Source organism: Vipera berus (assembly GCF_964194415.1).
Source record: "Vipera berus genome assembly, chromosome: 2".
Lineage (NCBI taxonomy): Eukaryota > Metazoa > Chordata > Lepidosauria > Squamata > Viperidae > Vipera > Vipera berus.
The window spans coordinates 149640179-149661042 of record NC_138203.1 but is presented as its reverse complement, the minus strand read 5'-3'; the positions used below and the strand labels follow the sequence as shown (position 1 = coordinate 149661042).

Below are 20864 nucleotides of genomic sequence, written 5' to 3'. Positions count from 1 at the left end.
AAGAAATTAAAACACGCTTGCTCCTTGGGAGGAAAGCCATGGCAAATCTAGACAGCACACTAAAAAGCAGAGACATCACCCTGTCAACAAAAGTGCGTATAGTCAAGGCTATGGTCTTCCCAGTTGCAGTGTATGGCAGTGAAAGCTGGACCATAAGAAAGGCTGAGCGCCAAAGAATTGAAGCCTTTGAACTATGGTGCTGGAGAAGACTCCTGCGAGTTCCTTGGACTGCAAGGCGATCAAACCGGTCAGTCCTAGAGGAGATCAACCCTGACTGCTCTTTAGAAGGCCAGATCCTGAAGCTAAAACTCAAATACTTTGGCCACCTAATGAGAAGGAAGGACTCACTGGAGAAGAGCCTAATGCTGGGAAAGATTGAGGGGAATAGAAGAAGGGGACGACAGAGAATGAGGTGGCTGGATGGAGTCACTGAAGCAGTAGGCGTGAGCTTAGATGGACTCCAGAAGATGGTAGAGGACAGGAAGGCCTGGAGGAACATTGTCCATAGGGTTGCGATGGGTCGGACACGACTTCGCAACTAACAACAACAACAAAGTCAAGGACCACCTGCAATGCCTCTTTCACTCACTTAATCTCATCTTACAGTTGCAACAGTTGACTGGCATGTGAGAATCGACTTTTAATCATTTACATTTTGGATCAACAGCAGCAAGATTTGGGAGAGTCCAAAGTGTATTAGTAGATAATTAAACGCATTCTAGGATGTATCTTTCTCTCTTCTCTTCCTTCTACTTGTGTGCTAGAAAATATGAAAAGTTGACCTATCTTTTTCTTTTGCTGATTGAAGTTGTCAATAATAACACCAATGAAGAGATTCAAAGTGAAGAAGGATCCAAAGATGATGAAGATAACGAAGTAGATATACATATAGATGTTGTCCTCATAGCTGGGCTGCTCTTCTTGCTATAAGCAAAGAAAAAATAATTATACTTTGGGGGGAGAGAAGGAGAGAGCAAGTAAGAGAGTGAAAGAGAGAAACCCCAATCTATATTTAATCTATTAATCTAACAAATCACAGTGTATTCGGTTTTAAATAATGCAACATTGTGCAGAAAAATAATAAAATACTGGTCAAAAGGTATAAGCAAAGGTAAAAGAAAAATGAAATCTAACTAAATCTTATTTATACCAACAGCATCTATTATACTACTGCAAACCTTCCTATTGTTGCAAACCACCCTTATTGGTACTATATCCTTGCCTCACTTTATACACTGACTTTTTTATTCTTTATACATTACTTCTGAGGAACTCCTTTTATCCATCCACCTACAAATTTTCTCATTCCCTTATCTTTGTCCTTTAATATTTTTCCTCTGTTTGTTCTTAGTTTTGATCTTTATTCATTCTCTCTATACAATCCATGTAGCTCTCACGTATTTATTTTGTACTATTCACTTTTGTTCTGCATTTAGATTCCTTTGACATTAACCTTTATTACTTCTTGTGTTATGTCATACATATTTTTTGCATAACCATTCTCACTGCATTCAAATTCTTTTTATTTTTTTCCTATTTTGTGTCAAACTCACATACATCTAATAAACAGGGCAGTTTAAATATTTTGCTTCTGGTTAAATCTACACATTTAATAAAGAATGAAATGATTAAATGATGTCCTCTTCCGGGAAATCATTGTAATTTATGCATTATGCAATGATTAGTAAAGTTGCCCTTTGATTCAAAGGCTCACAGGGATCCATTAGGTACATAAATCCCTTTTAATTTTACTTTGAAATTAATTCTGGGGCCATTGCTGAATATTCTGTGCACAAAAGAGATCAAGACCTGTACAGAGAAGGTGCAGCTAGCATCTGACAATTGGATATTTTTTTTATTTTCCCTTGAGATGATGATTAGCATTCTTTCTTATATAAAATAATAAAGTTGCTCTTGCAAGTAGTAGCAGCTGACTTGCCTTCTTTGGGTTCAGAAGCTGAATCAAACCTGGTTAGCGTATGGCTGAGAAAATTATCAGAGAAATCAGAGCTATGGATTTGACCAAGAAGCTGAGAAATATCCTAGACTAGGGCAATAGCAAATCACTTCTGTATTCTTGCCAAGCAAAGTAAATGGTTCTGTCTGTGCAAAGATCAAGGATTGATCTCAATCTGAGGGTGTCTACTCTTTATTTTAAAAGATCATAGCAATATTACCTTTCTAGAATCTACTGCTGCATACATTATATCCATCCAGCCTTTGAAGGTAGCCTATGGGGGAAAAAAACATGCTTCTTTTAAAGAGGAGGAAAAAACAAAGCAGGGTAACAGTAGCATGGAGCAACATGAATAACCAACATTTATTTTTTCGCTTACTTACAAACAAGATCTGAAATGCTGTATTCACTTTTAATTAGGCCTAGGAATTCTCATTTGTTAACATTTTTATCTCGTTCTAAATACCCAAGAGGTATATATCTACTTTTCCACTTTGTGATTTAATATCAGATGCCTGAGTTTCATCCCCCCCCAACTTTTTTCCTTCTTGTCACATCTTTCAGACTGTAATCCCAGAACATAAAATATTATAATTCCCAACCTTTGTAACCTGCTTGAAAGGGTTTTAAAGCAAAGTCCAATTACTTTGCATACCTAATAGAATACATAATATTTATTTTATTTTATTTTTTTATTTTAATTCCATTTATATCCCGCCCTTCTCCAAAGATTCAGGGCGGCTTACAAGCTTAGCAGTAGCCTTCATTCTATGTATATGCCTGCTTATTAGGGCTTTCACACACACCCCAGCGGCATTATTACAAAGTCAGCTTAATTGCCCCCAACAATCTGGGTCCTCATTTTACCTACCTCAGAAGGATGGAAGGCTGAGTCAACCTTGAGCCTGGTGGGATGCGAACCTGCACTAATTGCAGGCAGCTGGTGTTACTTAAGGAGGCATTAGCCCACTGCTCCACCAAGGCTCTTAATAATATTATATATACACCATCAGCATACTAACTTCTGCAAATATTGGTCCCTATGTAGTCAAAATGATACAATCCCTCCATAAGAAGGTGTCAGCTGCCTTGAGCAAACCTGAAGTTTTGCAGAAGAAACCAATAAACAATCTTTTCCTCAGCCACTATGAAAACATTTATTTTTATTTTGGGAATAGTTTAAAACATTTACATTGTGCGTACTGATTCTGTTAAAAGTATGGCTATGCTGATTACATGTTATTAACTGCTTTTATTACACTATTTTCAAGAAAAATAACTTTTGTGGAATTTCTCACTCATTCTAAACATACAAGGGGTATATTGTAAGTGCATTTATTTTGGTAAATGGTGCATCAATTTGTTCTCTGGCTTGTATATGGAACATGCACTCGGATAGTCTGTAAATCCTTAACAAAACATTTGTATGTTGTTATTATGATTTGGGGCAAATTGTAAAATAATTTAAACCTAATATTCCTGCTTAGTTAACAATATTTCACAAAATAATACATTATATCATCCCATGTAATAAAATGTAATTTACAACATAGAAATATAAAAAATTATATTTATTGTTTTTACTTTGTTTTTTAAGTATAATGACGTAGGCTGCTCAGAGTCATTTGCTGAGCTGGGCGGCTAGAGAAATCAAATAAATAAAATAACATTAAAATAATATCACTTTTTAAATTAAAATAATGAATCTTCATCTAGTTTTTTTTAAACTTTCAGATTAATGGATTTTTTAAGGATACAATCAGCCTCTTTTTTTTATAGCACCACAATTCCTGAAATCTTCAAATACATTTGCAGGAAAACTTGAAACTATAAAATGGCAGACATACCATACATTTTTGAATCTCAAAAAATAAATAAATCCTAAGTTGCTCTATAATTCATTTCCAAGTGATTTATTCTACTACCCCACCTCTGCTTCTCATGAATATAAGTCTAATTGCTTTTGGAAGAACAGATGGACTTATGAAATAAGATCGCTTGGATCACAGCCTATCTTCAAGATGACCTCTATTAAACGTCAGTTGGTAAAATCCAAAAACAAAAGTGAAAAGAGACTGTATTGCTTAGAATATATTCAAACTAGAAACACACCCCGCAGCATTTTCCAGAAGCAACATGGAATTAAGAATTCTTTAGAATTCTTCAGGAAGCTATATACCAGAGAGGGCTCTGTGTGCCACCTGTGGCACGCATGCCATAGGTTCAGCACCACGGCTATATACCATTCCTCCCCTTAAAGCTAAAGTTGCCATTTACTTAGCTTAGACCTCTCCTTATACCAGGGGTCGGCAACCTGAAAGAGTGAAAGAGCCACTCGGAACCGGTTCCCTCACAAAAGAAAAAACTCTGAGCCGCAAAGAAGGACGTGCATGCGTGCTCATGCGCAAAACAACACGCTTGACAGAACAGTGGAGCCTAAGCGGAGATATGCAGCCGCCCTGCTCCCTCCGAGATCGGCGTTTCTCGCACTCCTTACAGTCTCCCTCTCTTTGTTTCAGTTTGCTTTCTGCATTTGGGACGAAGACTCGAGATTCCGCGTTTCTCCACGCCCGCTGATCAGCGCGTGCGGAGAAATGCCCATTCCCTCTGCTGAGCCATCCCAGTTACTTCCCTGAAGCACCTCCATATCTCGCAAGGGCGCACAGGGAATCTGCATTTCTCCGCGTGCACCCATTCCCTCTGCTGAGCCGTCCCAGTTGCTTGCGTTGCAGAAGGCAAGTATTTGGGATGAAGACTTGAGATTCGGCGTTTTTCAGGCCGCGCTGATCTCGCCCTCCTTACAGTCTCCTTCTCTTTGTTTCAGGTTGATTTCTGCATTTGGGATGAAGACTCGAGAGAGGGCTGAGAAACGCCGAATCTCGAGTCTTCATCCCAAATACTTGCCTTCTGCAACGCAAGCAACTGGGATGGCTCAGCAGAGGGAATGGGCATTTCTCCGTGTGCAGGAAAGGTCTGTTAGGGAGGCGGTGGTCCGGCATTGTTTACCTCCCTCCTGTGTGTGTGTGTGTGTGTGTGTCGGACCCGCAGGGAACGGCTGGTAGAGGTGGCCCTCCGGCGTTTCCCCCCTCTCCTGTGTGTGTGTCGGGCCCACGGGCTCGACACACAGAGACGCAAACACCAGACTGCCGCCGCCTCTACCAGCCATTCCCCATGTCTCTCTCTCTCTCTCTCTCTCTCACACACACACACACACACACACCACACATGGCGGCAGGGGCTCGCAGAACGGCGGATTGAGCCACTGCCGGTGGCTTGCAAAACGGCGGATCGAGCCTCTGCCAGCGGCGGTGGCTTGCAGAACGGCGGATTGAGCCTCTGCCAGCGGCGGAGGCTTGCAGAACGGCGGATCGAGCCTCTGCCGGCGGCGGAGGCTTGCAGAACGGCGGATCGAGCCTCTGCCGGTGGCGGAGGCTTGCAGAACAGCGGATCGAGCCTCTGCTGGTGGCGGAGGCTTGTAGAACGGCGGATCCAGCTTCTGCCGGCAGCAGAGGCTAGATCCGCACTGCTGCCGTGTGTGTGTGTGTGTGTGTGTGTGTGTGTGTCAGACCCGTGGGGAATGGCTGGTAGAGGCGGCGGCAGTCTGGTGTTTGCGTCTCTCTGTGTGTTGAGCCCATGGGCCCGACACACACACAGGAGAGGGGGGAAACGCCAGACGGCCACCTCTACCAGCCATTCCCTGCGGGTCCGACACACACACACACACACACACAGGAGGGAGGTAAACAATACCAGACCACCGCCTCCCTAACAGACCTTTCCTGCACACGGAGAAATGCCCATTCCCTCTGCTGAGCCATCCCAGTTGCTCAGCAGAGAGGCAAAGCAGGTGTGGGAGAAGCTCGCTGGGGCGCATCTTGCCGAGGGGCAGCGGAGGGGAAGCCCCCACGTGCACTCTGAGAAGGCCCCGGTCGGGAACCCCCGAAGCTGCTGGGAAAGGAGGAGGGAGCGACAGGCGGCGCAGAGCTTTCCCCTCCCACCAGTCATGCGTGGCTTCCCCGAAGCACTCCCGCTACCTTGATGGAGGTGCAGTAAGCCACTCTCCTCTCTGTAAGCCTCTGCCACTGGCAGAGGCTCCATCCACCGTTTTGCAAGCCTCTGCCGCCGTCAGAGGCTCGATCTACCATTCTGCAAGCCTCCGCCGCCGGCAGAGGCTCAATCCACTGTTTTGCAAGCCTCCGCCACTGGCAGAGGCTCAATCCACTGTTTTGCAAGCCTCCGCCGCCAGCAGAGGCTCGATCTGCCATTCTGCAAGCCTCTGGCAGAGGCTCGATCTGCCATTCTGCAAGCCTCCGCCTCCGGCAGAGGCTCAATCCACCGTTTTGCAAGCCTCCGCCACCGGCAGAGGCTCGATCCACCTTTTTGCAAGCCTCCGCCGCTGGCAGAGGCTCAATCTGCCATTCTGCAAGCCTCCAGCAGAGGCTCAATCTGCCATTCTGCAAGCCTCCGCCTCCGGCAGAGGCTCGATCCACCATTTTGCAAACCTCCGCCGCTGGCAGAGGCTCGATCTGCCATTCTGCAAGCCTCCGGCAGAGGCTCGATCTGCCATTCTGCAAGCCTCCGCCTCCGGCAGAGGCTCAACCCACCGTTTTGCAAGCCTCCGCCGCCGGCAGAGGCTTGATCCACTGTTTTGCAAGCCTCCGCCGCCGGCAAAGGCTCGATCTGCCATTCTGCAAGCCTCCGCCGCCGGCAGAGGCTTAATCCACCGTTTTGTAAGCCGCCACCGGCGGCAGAGGCTCGATTCACCGTTTTGCAAGCCTCCGCCACCGGCAGAGGCTCAATCTGCCATTCTGCAAGCCTGCGGCAGAGGCTCAATCCACCGTTCTGCAAGCCTCCGCTGCCCCATTCTCTCAATGAGAGACAGCAGCAACGTTTTCACAGAAGGGGAGCCCGAGGAAGGCACAGTAGGTGGAAAAAGGGCTGCTGCCGACTCACTCAAGTCCCTCCCCACCCCACTCTTTCGCAGCAGAAAGAGGAAGGTACAGCATACAGAAAAATGGCCCACTCACCTTTCCAGCAGTCCTCCAGCAGTCCTCCTCTGCTGCCACCATGTGGAGTCCAAAGAAGAAAGGAGGTTTGTGAGCAGTCCCACAAACCAAAGAAGTTCAACCAATCAATTCTAACTTTGCTAGTTTTTTTTTCGTGAGAAGTTTGAATTGATTGGATGAACTTTTTTAGTCCCACTTTTTTTGGGGGGGGACTGCACATGCCGGAGGACTGGGAGCCGCAGGAGACGGCTGAAAGAGCCGCATGCGGCTCCGGCCTTATACGAACAGATCCTTGCTATTCTCCTGGTTGAGGAGAGGGCTGGACTAGAAGACCTCCAAGGTCTATTCTATTCTATTCTATTCTATTCTATTCTATTCTATTCTATTCTATTCTATTCTACTCTACTCTACTCTACTCTACTCTACTCTACTCTACTCTACTCTACTCTACTCTACTCTACTCTACTCTACTGTATTCTATTCTATTCTGTGCTTAAAAAATATACTGCTCTTAAATCCTCACCAATAAAGGGGATGCAAGTGAAAATAATTAAGATTCTTTCCCATGTTCATTATTTCAAAAATGGAAATAACTTCTTGATTGCCCCCTGATAATCACTTCAAAGCACAATTTTAAAAAAGCCAAAAAATATTTGGCTGATCCATCCGAATACGGGAAAAGATACATGGGATTACACAAAAGGAAAACGTTTTTAAGATCTCAACATTAGCTGTCAAGCAACAACAACAACAACAAAATAAAACTTACGATTTGTAGAAGGGCCAGGTACCCTGCACCGACATTGTCAAAATTAATCTTTACATTCTTCCATCGGATGTCAGACTCATTGGAATACATCAGCTTCTCACACTCTGTCTTGTTGTTGACTTCTTCTACTTCAAATAGATACTCAGCCGTCTGATTAAAGCAGTAATGATACTTCCCAGCAAAGAGATTAACCCCCATAATGCTGAAAATCAGCCAGAAGATAAGGCAGACCAACAGCACATTCATAATGGAGGGTATGGCACCCACCAAGGCATTCACAACCACCTGTGTTGGGAGGGAGAGGGAAGGGAGAGAAAGCTTCAGTACAGAAAATAGGAGGGCTTGAGGTTTGTTTGTTTTTTTACAAGCAAAACATCCATCTGTCTAGTTTTAGCAAGGGGAACAGAAGCAAGGCTAGTCCCACAATACTCATCTTAATTCAAAAAGAATCATGTGTCTCCAAGTGTTTTGTTTTTCAAAAACCTTTTAGTAAATAACTCATCCAAACAAATATTAGGAATTTGTTTTATTTCTTTTGCCATTCAATAGGTGGTTGATTAAAAAAAAGAAAAATTAAGAATGTGGATAGGAGGGGGTGCCTTGCCTTGATAATGTTGTGAGTCCAGGAGAGTCTAAAATTTAAGTCTTAATCAAGTTTTTGGAATTCAGACACATGTAAATTAACTTAGCCAACAATCTTTCCCCATTTTAAAACCAGATTCATAAACTTGTGGGCCCTGTTACTCCTATTCCCATGAAGCCACATATTTCAAATGGGAGTAGGAAAGGGTGCCAAACTGGTCCTAAGACTTAGTGGTAGCTTAGTATAAAATTAATCAGTACTATATATTCTTTAGAAGTGTCCTAAGAGCTGAGCATGCATATTTGCAAGCTCAAAAACAAAAGCCATATTCCCTTCTCTGCTTCACCCACCTTCCTTCCTTCCTTCCTTCCTTCCTTCCTTCCTTCCTTCCTTCCTTCCTTCCTTCCTTCCTTCCTTCCTTCCTTCCTTCCTTCCTTCCTTCCTTCCTTCCTCTTAGAGCCTTTCCCATTGACTGGACAGGAATAGAATAGAATAGAATAGAATAGAATAGAATAGAATAGAATAGAATAGAATAGAATAGAATAGAATAGAATAGAATAGAATAGAAACTGGAAGGGACCTTGGAGGTCTTCTAGTCCAGCTCCCTGCTCAAGCAGGAGAACCTATACCGTCTCAGGCAAGTGACTGTGTAGCCTCTTTTTAAAAATCTCCAGTGATGGAGAGCCCATGATTTCTGGGGGTAAGCTGTTCCACTGGTTAATTGTTCTGTTAGGAAGTTTCTCCTTCATTCCAGGTTGCTTCTCTCTTTGATCAGTTTCCAAGCATTGTTTCTTGTCCTGCCCTCTAATGCTTTGGAGAATAGTTTGACCCTCTCTTTTCTTTGTGGCAGCCCCTCAAATACTGGAATACTGCCACTAGCCAGTAGGAATTAGCTCTCATAGCACTGTAATCTCCCTGACTTCTTCTGTCAACTCTACCCGCTGGGATGAAGGCAAATATCACATGAAGTTCCTCCAGTCAAAAACCCTCATCTACTTTCTGCTGATTACTGTATTTTTTTAAGTGTCAACAGATGGCACTATTATTTTACATTAAGTTTCACAATGGTGACATAGCATAATTTGTGTTTAGATGCATAATCTTCTGCAAAAGTTAGGCGCTATATGAAGCAGAAAAATCATTGCAATCAACAGCCCATTGACTTCTGAATAGAGGGCTGTCAAAAATAACAGAAACTATTAAACTCAACGTTATCAGCCTATATTTCAGATACCAACTGAAAACTCAAAGATCTCATTTTTATTCTTGAGATGAAATAATGAGGGAAATAAAAACCAAGTAAATTTATTGGTCATATTATTGTGATTTGACACACTGTTGCATTTTTATTTGCTCTCTATTTGTCTTGCATAATGTATCTTTTACTTTTCTACTCTTTCACTTATAAAGTAATCATTATGCACATAGTTTTAAATAATCAAAACCATTGCATTGCATGAAAAAGGGAACATGGCTTTTGTGTGACATCTATATATTAGAAATAGTAAAGGGCATGCATATTTCATAACAATATTTTAATTCCCTTTCCCCAAATACATAGAGTTGAAGATATTTTTTTAAATATTAAGTTGTTAGGCGGTAGAGGACAAACAAAGAACAATATTTAATGCTCTTTAGAAAAAATGTTTTTTTTTTCATTCTCATGAAGTCAGTTTATACTGATGGTAAAAAAGATAAGGCTTGAATTATATATGGATTTAAATAACTTCTAACTGGCTTTAAAATTCCTACCAGAAAAGAGCCATTCTCTATTAGAAAGATGCTGGGAAACAATTTTTCAAGTTAAATTAGCTAAAATGTCTGATAATTTATGTTACATTACTTTCATTAGAAACTAGTTTCTTTTGAAAGTAACTATAATAAAAGCAGCTGTCCAGATTTTTTGTAAAAGTAACATTTGTACAGGTCAGAACAAATGTCAATCCACATTCATATCTGAAGTACATTCCACTGAATTTGGGTCAAGGTCTAACACTATACTGCAGTCCTGAACATATTTACTATTACCAGAGTAAGCGCACCAAAACCAGTGGGGGTGATTTCAGTATAAACATGAATAAAACTGTCCTGTTAATTTAGTTCTGCTTGGTGTCTAGAACTAACGAACTCAAACCTAAAATGATAACTGAACATGATCATTTTGAAATCCCATTGAAAAGAATGGTTGTTCTACAACCATCATTTTCTTAGGATTGGCCACAATTTATTATACAATTATATACCCAGGGCTCAAAATGTTTCATATTGTTTCTCCATGTGAATAATTCCCCCATCCCTGCACATTTGTCCTTAATATGTGGAGAAAGTTAAATAAGGATTATCTTTTTACTGTTATACAGCACAGGAAGATATTAATATAATAGATAACATCCAATCTCCATGTAAAACCAAACTGATGGAACTTTAGCAATGTAATTTAGTAAACATAATTATGTAATGCGCCCACTTCAATGTCCTTTTGGAGCAGGTATAATATGCAATTTCAGGATAACATTGGATTTCAATTGAACCTTTCAACTAAACAAAATCTCTGTACAGGTTGAGCAAATGACTAATAATCCCAAATATTTTTTCCCCTTAGGATCTGTTTTGAACACAGATATATTCAGATTTTTGAATGAGGGTTGAAGCTCTTCTCTGCAACCTCTCCTAGTTTTCATTCTGTCAATATTGTTCCAATTAAGAGATTGTATTAGAATGCACCACACATGCAGCCCAAACCTATGCATTCAGAAGGGCTCATTCCTTAATAAAATATAGGATCACAACTTTCAGACTTGTATCTTTTATATAGGCTGTGCATTACAAAAAAATTAAATTGGCAATCTCCTTTAAAACATGGTTAAGTTCAAACTCTATAGATGGCATATTGTAATAAATCTAGAAAGTTCAGATTCTATGCTTTGCTTGTGATTTGTTGCTAACATCAGATTGATAGGGGAGAGTGGAGTGGGGGCATAAAGCATGTAAACAGGAAACGGAAAAGAGGGAGAAAAGCTATCAGTCAAGGCAGCCAGTCACGAATGGACTGGACTGAGAACAACGAGGTGCAAATGAGAGGAATTAAACCAGAAATCTTTTCTTGAGGGGAGCACTAGATTCCCCCCAATATCCAGCCCTTTTCTGCAGTCCTGAATATTTCCCCAAACAAGGCAGGAACAACTTGAAAACCAACCATTGTGTTTTTATCTCATTTTTTATCCATCTTTGGTCTTAACTTTGGGAGAGTGGGAGAAGAAAAACTTGGGGTGGTTCAAATTCTGATTCTTTGCACCTGGTGATTCTCCCTATCCCAGATTTACAGCCAGAAATGCCCCCTTGAATACTACAGGTATTAAAAGCCAGGCCAAAAAAGAGCAGCCAAGTGCCAACAGAGAATCTACAAATGACATGTAGTTTGGGCAGCTTAATATATCTCCCTTTTTTCTATTAGTATGTTATTGTTATTGTTGTTGTTGTTGTTGTTGTTGTTATTATTATTATTATTATTATTATTATTATTATTATTATTATTATTATTATTATTATTATTATTATTATTATTATTATGGTAATCACCAAATAAAAAAAGGGAGAACAGTGCAGCAAGGTGATGGAGAATCATAAACGGAGGGAAGTGATCACGTCAGCAGCTGCATCATGATTCTGTTTGTTACATCTTTCTACCAGTTTGATCGGTTCTAGCATGCTTTAAAAAAACAAACCATAATCCACAGGCATGCAGAAGGATCAGCTCACTAATGGCATCTTACCCTCATCCCCTCAAATCGGGACAACGCTCTTAAAGGCCTCAAGGCTCTGAGTGTCCTAAGGGATTTAATGGCACCTAGTTCCGAGTAGCCCAGGGCATTAGCTATAAGGCTGACTAAAGACACCTACACAGAAAACAGGAAAAGAAAGGAAAAAGAAAAAGAAAAAAGAAGAGGTTCCAGACTGTTAGCATAAATCCCCTAGCACTGGCAATATAGCCATCCCCCAAATTGGACTGCAGGCCCAAGCCACCCCCATTTACAGTGACACCGGAGAAGGCATGGCCATCAGCTGCCTACAGCACTTCACTGAAAGGACCTGGAAGGAAATAATGCAGTTGAGAGAGGCATAAATATAAAACAAAAGGGGAAAAATAAGTGAGAGAGAGAAAGAGAGGCACAGACACACACAGACGAAACAGGGTCTGTTGGAGATTAGGAGCCCAAACGGATGACAAGAACCTTACCCTCGCCCTCTTAACAGTCTGCAGGATCCCAGCAGCTCCCATTAAATTAAGCCAGACAAATTTTTAAAGGACCTATGAAAAAGAATACAGATAAATGCACACGCTGCACAAAGCTCCTTAATTCTCTCATTCGGGCGGGGATGGGGAAATGAGGATGACCCACCGACATAGCATTACAAAATTAAGAGAAAAACAAATATCTAGTTTTCCGTGTTTCTCCTCTGAAAAAGCAGTTCATCTCTTAAGAGTTTGCAACCTTTGTGTCAGAGCAAAGCCTTTCTGAAGGTTTCGTATCACCAGCTTTCTGTTTCCTGGTGTAGGGAATGGGTGGCATGGAATAGCTGTTGCCATCCAAAGAATCTGGAAGCCATCTAGTGGAGAAGGTTATTGTTTTCTCTTATTCTAAGTAATAACAGGACTGTATTGTACTACTGGTGAGGACTAAGATCCTTTCCTCACATTAGGTTGTTAATACGATATAGTGGATGCATCACATATGAATTCTTTATCTCAGGCTTCCAAATTCTGGTACCATCTATATGTGCTCAGCTACAAGCCTATTACCCTTGGCTAGAATAATAGATAGTTGGGCCCAGGTGGAAGATGCTGTACTCTTTATTGGAATAAAGGTGCTCTTTCAATGGGCAACTGGAGTGTTTTTCAAAAAGCAAGTGGACTCGGAAAAAACAGCATCTTTCAGACAACTATAACCTGGTTGACTGAGAAACTCCACAGATATTCTTTATTGCAACGTGTGCATCATGTTGGAATGCAATATGTTAGCTTCTTGTCAGTGTTCATACATGATAGGACTGATGAGACTGTAGGACTGGGGTTCTACAACATTTGAAGTTGGAGTTCAGGATATGAAGCCCATTCCTGTTCTAATGTCAGAATGCATTCTGGGAGCTAGTTCACAAATTACCATTTGCAGTATCGCTGCTGCTTCCAGGATTGGCTCCCATTTTGCACTGGTAGCTCCTGAAGTGAAGTATTTCACTTAACAAATGTGGCAAGAAAGGTTGTAAAATGGATCACAATTCACTTAACAAATGTCTTGCTTAGCATCATAAATTTTGGGCTTAATTGTGGTCATAGTTTGAGGACTACCCTGTATATTCTATCCACTGACCTGCACTGGAGCAACAGAATTACAGGTCCATAACCTTCAGTTTAGAGCCATCATTTCCCCCTATATTTTGGGAAAATAATAAAAGTAACATCTGCCTATCCACAGTCCTTGGGAGAGACTCAGTATGTGGATCAGAATGCCAAATCCAGTCTAAAGATCTGGCTGACTGTAATAATAATAATGTGGTGTCCTGATAGCATTTAAGATTTACAATAATATAAAGTATGGAGAAATTAGAACTCTCTGTCTCTCTCATTCTCTCTTTTGATATGCTATGGGATGTATTGTAGATATGTACGTATGAAGGTACTATATTTTCACTTATGTCTCCTTAAAACATCTTGTCTATCATTCTGAAACCTAACCTTCTATAAGTAACAGTGTTATTAGAGAGTGTTTTAAAATATTGATTTGAGTTAACACTTATGTTAATTAAATGAAATACCGTAGTACTGCCTGGAATGCTCCAAAGAAGAGGACAATACTTTTAAGCAACTGCCAAAGAAGTAAAGTTAAGGACACTGGTTTTTTTCAGGGATGACAACCAGATTGGAGAATAATATGCTGAAGTTTCGAAATATAGTAATATATATTTGATCTGGCTGGGAGAAGCAACTGATTGTCTCAAAGGTGCTCTTCAAAAGACAACTGAACTTTCTTGGTTGGTCAACCAAAAAAGTCCAGTTGCCTTTTGAAAAGCATATTTGGGACAATGATTATCTGGATTATTGAGAATCTCCATAGACAACTGATTGTATCTCATTTGGGGAGATCAGTCCATTGAAGGGTTGGCCTTCTGGAATGGCTTCCACAAGGCCCCAATCTTGATTCCCTTCCAGAAGCATTTCAGGTCCAGAGTGCATTGGGGGACTGACCAAATGTTCTTCAGAGTTTAGGTTTGTCTGTTTTGACTTCTGGTTTTATGTTATGACATTTTCAATGTTATTGCTATTTTTCTTTTATTCTGTGAGCCCCAGAAAGTCTGTGTAGGATAGTGGCAAAGCACAAATGTGAAAAAATAAATAATTATGAGGTAGGCAGCATGGGTCTGTCTTCAGATCGTTTCATTGTTGTTCACCTTAATCTTCTCCAAGTGGATTTCCGATTGCCATGTCCAACATGAAGCCATTTTTGAATAAGCAAAACTCCTACGACAACTATTTTGTCATTATTTCCATTGCATGTTTTCAAAATGCCAAATGTTTCCCTGGCCCAATAGGTTATCTATTTTGTATTGGTTAAAAACATGATAGATGGACTCTGTAAGTTGATCAAGGAGCACTAGAATACCTGAACTAAAGGGAAGGTGATTAAAAGAAATTTTGAGGATCTAATAATTGAAAAGTGGAAATAAGTCAATAAATAAAAAATGAGATTGTAAACTTACAGAGACATAAGCTTACAATCAATGAAACCAGAAATGTATTTGAAAATGTATCAGTGTTGGGATAAAAATGGTAAAATATCTAATTTTAAAAATGTAATTCTATTTTTAAAATGCCAGACAATTCACAATTGTACTTCAACAATATTTTGTCCATCCATGCAAAAGCACTGAAAGATAAAATATCTTAATAAACAATTTTAAGTATGGAAAATATTCCTTTAATATGATACAATTACCCCCCCCCCAAATATGAGCCAGTGAACACAATAAAGCTTACTTCTTAGCAGACATGAATATGATTGAATTTTAAATTTCATTGATTTCAAAGAAAGAATAATAGATGTGCCTAATCACTTCCACTGGAATCTGTCAGATGGAACTGACTTTCAGACTTTGAAAACTTGTCTTTTAGCCAATTTTGCATGAATGCTAGGGGTTTGGAGCAGAAGTGCTCTCTTAAGCAACGAGAAATTGATGATTTTTGTTATTTTATTTTCTAGGATAGTCTCTTTTATAGGGTCCTATAAGTGACAGTGTCTCCTGTCTCAGCAATTATAGATCTCAGGAGGAAGAAGCTTCTCCTATTTCTTGAAGGAGGCTAACTGGGCAATGCTGTTTTACAAGAAGCTGTTTCCGTCTCAGCTGCTCTCTGAAATTCATTAAAGTGACTGGATGTTTTTCACACATCTCCAACACTCTGAAACAAAATGATGTGGATGTTTTATGAGTTGCAGGAACTTGAATAAGTGAGGTAATGTCTTTTTTTTCTCAGAATGATGGCCCTGATTGCATGCTCAAACCCCAGTGCTTTTTTTGCGTGTGAGACACACTGACACATGTGCAAGAGGGTGAGGTTTCAATCATGCGGTCATGACCATATTTTGACTTCTTTGCCTCCTCTACAGAAATCACTCTGAATATTAGCAGTTATAGGTAAATAGTAACTATTAATGAGGAACAGGTATTGGAGTGAATATAGATATTGTATTCTGGAAATACTATTCATTCAAAATTAGGGGTAAACACCAACATCTTGTCTAAAAGAACAAACCCATGTATGTTTACTCAACAGAAAGTTCCACTGTGTTCAACGTGCCTGATTCTCTATTTTAGCACAATATTGATTGACAGGAATTAGCATGATCTTGCATTGCATTTACGGTTTGCATTTATAGATAAGTAATATAGGAATGAAAAGGAATTTTTTTATAAAAATCTAAATTTTGGAGTTTAAAGGTCCCCTTATAGAAAAAAAATACACTAGGGGAATGAAAGTTAAGGAGATGATTCTTTCTCAACACAAACAGACATCGAACATTATTATTATCATTTTTAAAAAAGATCTAGAATACCGTATTTTCCGGCGTATAAGACGACTGGGCGTATAAGACGACCCCCTACATTTCCTGTTAAATTATAGGCTTTGGGCTATACTCGCCGTATAAGACTACCCCTCTTCCAACGCACACCAAATAAAAATTAAAAAACATCAGATTTGATTTTAATATGGTAATTTTAATTCAAATGCTTATGCAGGTACTTAGTAGGAAAACTGTCACTTATAAACATAAGGCTGTTTGTCATCAAACATGTAAACATAAAACAGTGCAAGTGGATTAAACTTTTCCTAATTCATTCTAAAGCTTTCCCTGCGCAGACCAAATGGGAGATCCGCTCCAGGTTTTCCAGCCAGCCCGCCCAGTTCCTGAGTCAAATGTGTCCTTAGAGCTAAGCAGCTGCTCTGGCTGCTGCATTCCCCACCTGCCTTTCAAGTTGGGATAGACTGCGGCTGCTCTTCAACTTTAGAAGGAAAGACACCCAGACCCCAGCCTGTAAAAAATCACAGACTGCAGCTTCTTCTCCAATTGGTCCCGCTTTCCCTGCGCAGACCAAATGGGAGATCCGCTCCAGGTTTTCCAGCCAGCCCTGTCCCTAAAGTTTCAGCACCCGGCGTATAAGACGACCCCTGACTTTTGAGAAGATTTTCATGGGCTGAAAAGTCGTCTTATACGCCAGAAAATACAGTATATTTCTCTGAACCTTCAAACGCAACTCTAGACTAATTAGAAACATATTGCTTATTTATACAGGGATAAAATGTTAGTTTTCAGATGAAAAATTCAAATATATATTTGATATTTTGATATTGAACTAACAGCAATCACATTTTTCTAAAGAATGAAACAAAAAGTCAAGCAGTACAGGGCAGTACAGTAGTGACAAACTACTGTATGTAGAAGATGTATGTGGGGAAACAAACACACAAAGATACTCAATGTCTTTTGAAATCTGAAGAGAACAAGAACAGATCTGGTCCCCAGATCTCAGAAATATCATTGATCACAGTATTTCCCATTAATAATGCAGTGTCAAATCGTGCAGACCTCTAATGCCTTTTTATCTAAGAGTAGGGTGGACTTTTGTTTTAAAAGATCCAGGTCAACTTCATTTTGCTTCTGTTCAAAATGTAAAAACATTTAATGCACTCTTTTGTAAATTTCATTTAAACAGCAGCAATAACAACGCTATACGCCAATAAGGCCCAGAAAATAAAGGCGCTATCAAAAATATTACATCACGTTCAGGTCTTCTATTCCACAAAAATAGCATGCTGATAAATAAGAGAGGCAGTCAGTGGAAAGTCCCATTGCTTCAAGAAAACAAATACTTGGAGACCCAAAATATATCAAATTAGCATGTAAAAATTAGGTATATAAATATAAGATACATGCATGAGTGCAAGTATGTGTTCGGTTTGCCTTTTGGATCCCAGTCTTTTGAAGAGTAAATTGTGACCAAAAAAAGACAAAAGTTCTATAAAGCTCCTTTTGGAATATTATTTATCTAATATTTATAACTATTCAAAATTTGCCCCCCTCATATCCTGTGCTTTATGACTGGTGAAGGTTTTGAAGGAAAGGCCGTATTGTTCAAGAGAAACTAAAAGAAACACGGTGGGAGAAGAACTGAACAGGCAATCACTTAAACCTTCTCTACTGGAATTGAAAGAGACTGCATTTTTACCAAACATCTTAGCTCTTAAGCAGAAGCAAACATTGTACTCTTGCAGTGGTGCAAGCCTGTCTTTCACTCTTGACCAAGATTGATCAAGTTTAATTTTGAATTTTTCAATTTTCCCAATTCATTTTTTGTACTTTATTTTATGAGTAAGATAGCCCTATTGCGTTCTCATTATTTCAGTCCATTTGTACAACTCACTGATTCGTTTCTTAGTTTGAGATTTTTAATAGAAGGAGAATTCATGGACCTTAATAGAGTAATAGAAATAAGTTTTGCTTTGCACTTATATTTGTTTTTGTGTGTTTTGTACTATCTCTGTGGCATTTTCTGAAGTTCATTCACCATTCAAATCTCAGTGATAAAGTGGACCTGAAAGTGAAATATGGGAAATGGGAAACCTCCTCAACCAATTAACATTTTGGGGTGTGGCAAGCAAGAATGAAAACAACAGAATGTTTTGCCTTAGAAAAATTTTAGAAAGAAACAAGAGTAACAATGCTAGGTCTTATTTATTTAGATAGAGGTACAATCTTAGATCTTTAGGAAAACAGTGCATTGAAAAAAGCAAAAAGATACCTACTGCTACAATGAGGAAATCCAACCAACACCAGGCATTCGTGAAGAATTTCACAAATCCATAGGCACACCACTTCAACAACATTTCAAGGATAAAGATGTAGGTGAAGACTTTATCAGCATACTCCAAGACAGTGCGTATTGTCTTTCTCTGTTCTATATAAATATCTTCAAAGGCCTAAGCAACAAAAGAACAGTAATTGTTATCATATCCTAGTCTTGGCATTACTGAGCTACAAAAGTGTTTTGTTTTAATATAGGTACTTCTGGAGGAAACTGTGGTACCTAAACTCAGTTTACACGTGTAATTGAACCGTGGCGGCGCAATGGTTAGAATGCAGTATTGCAGGCTAACTCACTGCTCACTGCCAAGAGTTCGATCCTGACAGGCTCAAGGTTGACTCAGCCTTCCACCCTTCTGAGGTCAGTAAAGTGAGGGCCCAGATTGTTGTGGGGGGCAATACGTTGACTCTGTAAACTGCTTAGAGTGGGCTATAAAGCACTATGAAGCGATATATAAGTCTAAGTGTTATTGCTATTGCTACTTATTTGTGATATCTCAGCATTTAACTGGGTTGTCCTCAACTTACAGCTAGTTGCTTAATGACCATTTAAAATCACGATGAGCCTGAATGAGATGACTTACCACTCATAAAACATTTCTGACCTTGTGTCACCTGTCCTCCTGTGACCGCACTTTGGGTGCTTGGCAATGGATTGGCCTTTATGACTGGTTGTGTTGTCCTATGGTCACATGACAGCAATTTGTGACATTTTTTCTGGTTTAAGGCAACCCCCTCCCATTCAGTAAATGACATTTACAAAAAAATGTTGTAAAATTGGGTCGCTTATGTGGTTGACTTGACTTATGAACATAAATCTGTCACAAGTTGAGGACTACTGTATTAACTCAAAGGCTGCATAAAGAGGCAAAGGAGCTAAGTTCACATCTTTGCAGCCCAATTACCAACCCTTTTTCCCTTCCTAAAATCAAATATTACCATATTGTTCCATTTGACCTGTGTGAGCAGCTCTTTTCTTTGTTTCCACACTGCCTAGACTTAAGGAGAGACCAGCACTAGCAGAGGAAAGAACACTGTGTTTTTTTCAGATAGGGATTTAGAGTGTGTAATTCTCACGCTTTGCTGGCTATGCACAAACGGCCATTTGCTATTTATTACACTTACACCATGCATCTGAGACAAAATGAAGCACCTCAGACCTTGTCATGAATATGAAACACTGCTGCAAGGAGAGAACAAGTCTATCTTTCACTAAAGGCCCCCTCAACATCAGTGTAAGATCCTGCTGAAATATCTGGGATATCCTAAAAATCCATCAAATATACTAGTACAAAATCCTTCTGCAGTAGCTTTAGTAAGGGATGGTGTTTCATTGTGAATATGCCAAGGAGGAATATTTTCCTATCATACATTTATGGCACCTCTGGCTGCTGCTACCTAATATTTTTTTCCAAAAAAGAGAAGGCATTTGCACCTAATTCATGAATTTCACATATTGTTCAGTTTGACTAGCAAAATAAAATGTTGCTCACCAAAGCTCCACTGCTGAGCAAGATCATGAAGATAATGAAGGTTTCAAACCAGTTATGTTCCACAATGAGAAAACATGTCTTTCTTAAGTTCCACCAAGACTTGCCCAGTCCTTCTTCTATGCTGACTTCACAGCATTTGAACCGTTGAACACAGCCTGCAAAGGTAGAATTAACTTTGTAATTAATTTTGTTACAGAAAACAACCCCAAAAGTCATATGTTATCCAGCTGTAAGGTATTTTCCCATTATTCCTTCATTCCAAAATGCTGTCAATTAAAATTAACATGGAGTACAAATCTTATAGCTAAATCTCACACCTCTAATGCTATGCCATCAAAAGGAAACAAGTTAGTGATTCAATAAAATAATATGGTAAAATATTGCTATAAACATAAGAGGCATCAAGAGTTTCAGATCACTTGGCTAAAAGGCATCCTTGCACCTTCTTCATAATGGCATTTTAGAGATTGGTGAAAATTTATATTAGTATAATTTCAGGTTCCATTCCATTTATTACAAGAGTCTCCAATCTGCAGCCCATGGCCACATATGGCCCTGGACAGCTAGTAATGTGGCCTCACAAGATTGTAAACTTTTAACATTATTATGTGACTTTATATTATAAAAGTACACTTTATATT

At 39.8% G+C, this 20864-nt stretch overlaps 1 protein-coding gene and 1 long non-coding RNA gene across 4 annotated transcripts in view; one reads left to right on the top strand and one right to left on the bottom strand.

Annotated features, from left to right (window-relative positions):
- LOC308662691 overlaps window positions 1-20864 on the top strand; it is a 110735-nt gene that overhangs the window by 21541 nt on the left and 68330 nt on the right. For all 3 annotated transcript variants that reach the window (XR_014025277.1, XR_014025278.1, XR_014025279.1), the window contains exon 2: window positions 15572-15822. This is a non-coding gene — a long non-coding RNA (uncharacterized lncRNA). The remainder of the gene's footprint in view (window positions 1-15571; window positions 15823-20864) is intronic.
- Window positions 1-20864, bottom strand: part of SCN8A (sodium voltage-gated channel alpha subunit 8) — a gene marked incomplete at both ends in the record, with an annotated part of 82787 nt that overhangs the window by 7741 nt on the left and 54182 nt on the right. Inside the window, 6 exons of the mRNA XM_081318788.1 lie at window positions 754-924; window positions 2178-2231; window positions 7733-8017; window positions 12089-12211; window positions 18673-18846; window positions 20224-20378. Of these exons, the coding sequence (XP_081174914.1) occupies window positions 754-924; window positions 2178-2231; window positions 7733-8017; window positions 12089-12211; window positions 18673-18846; window positions 20224-20378 (962 nt within the window). The remainder of the gene's footprint in view (window positions 1-753; window positions 925-2177; window positions 2232-7732; window positions 8018-12088; window positions 12212-18672; window positions 18847-20223; window positions 20379-20864) is intronic.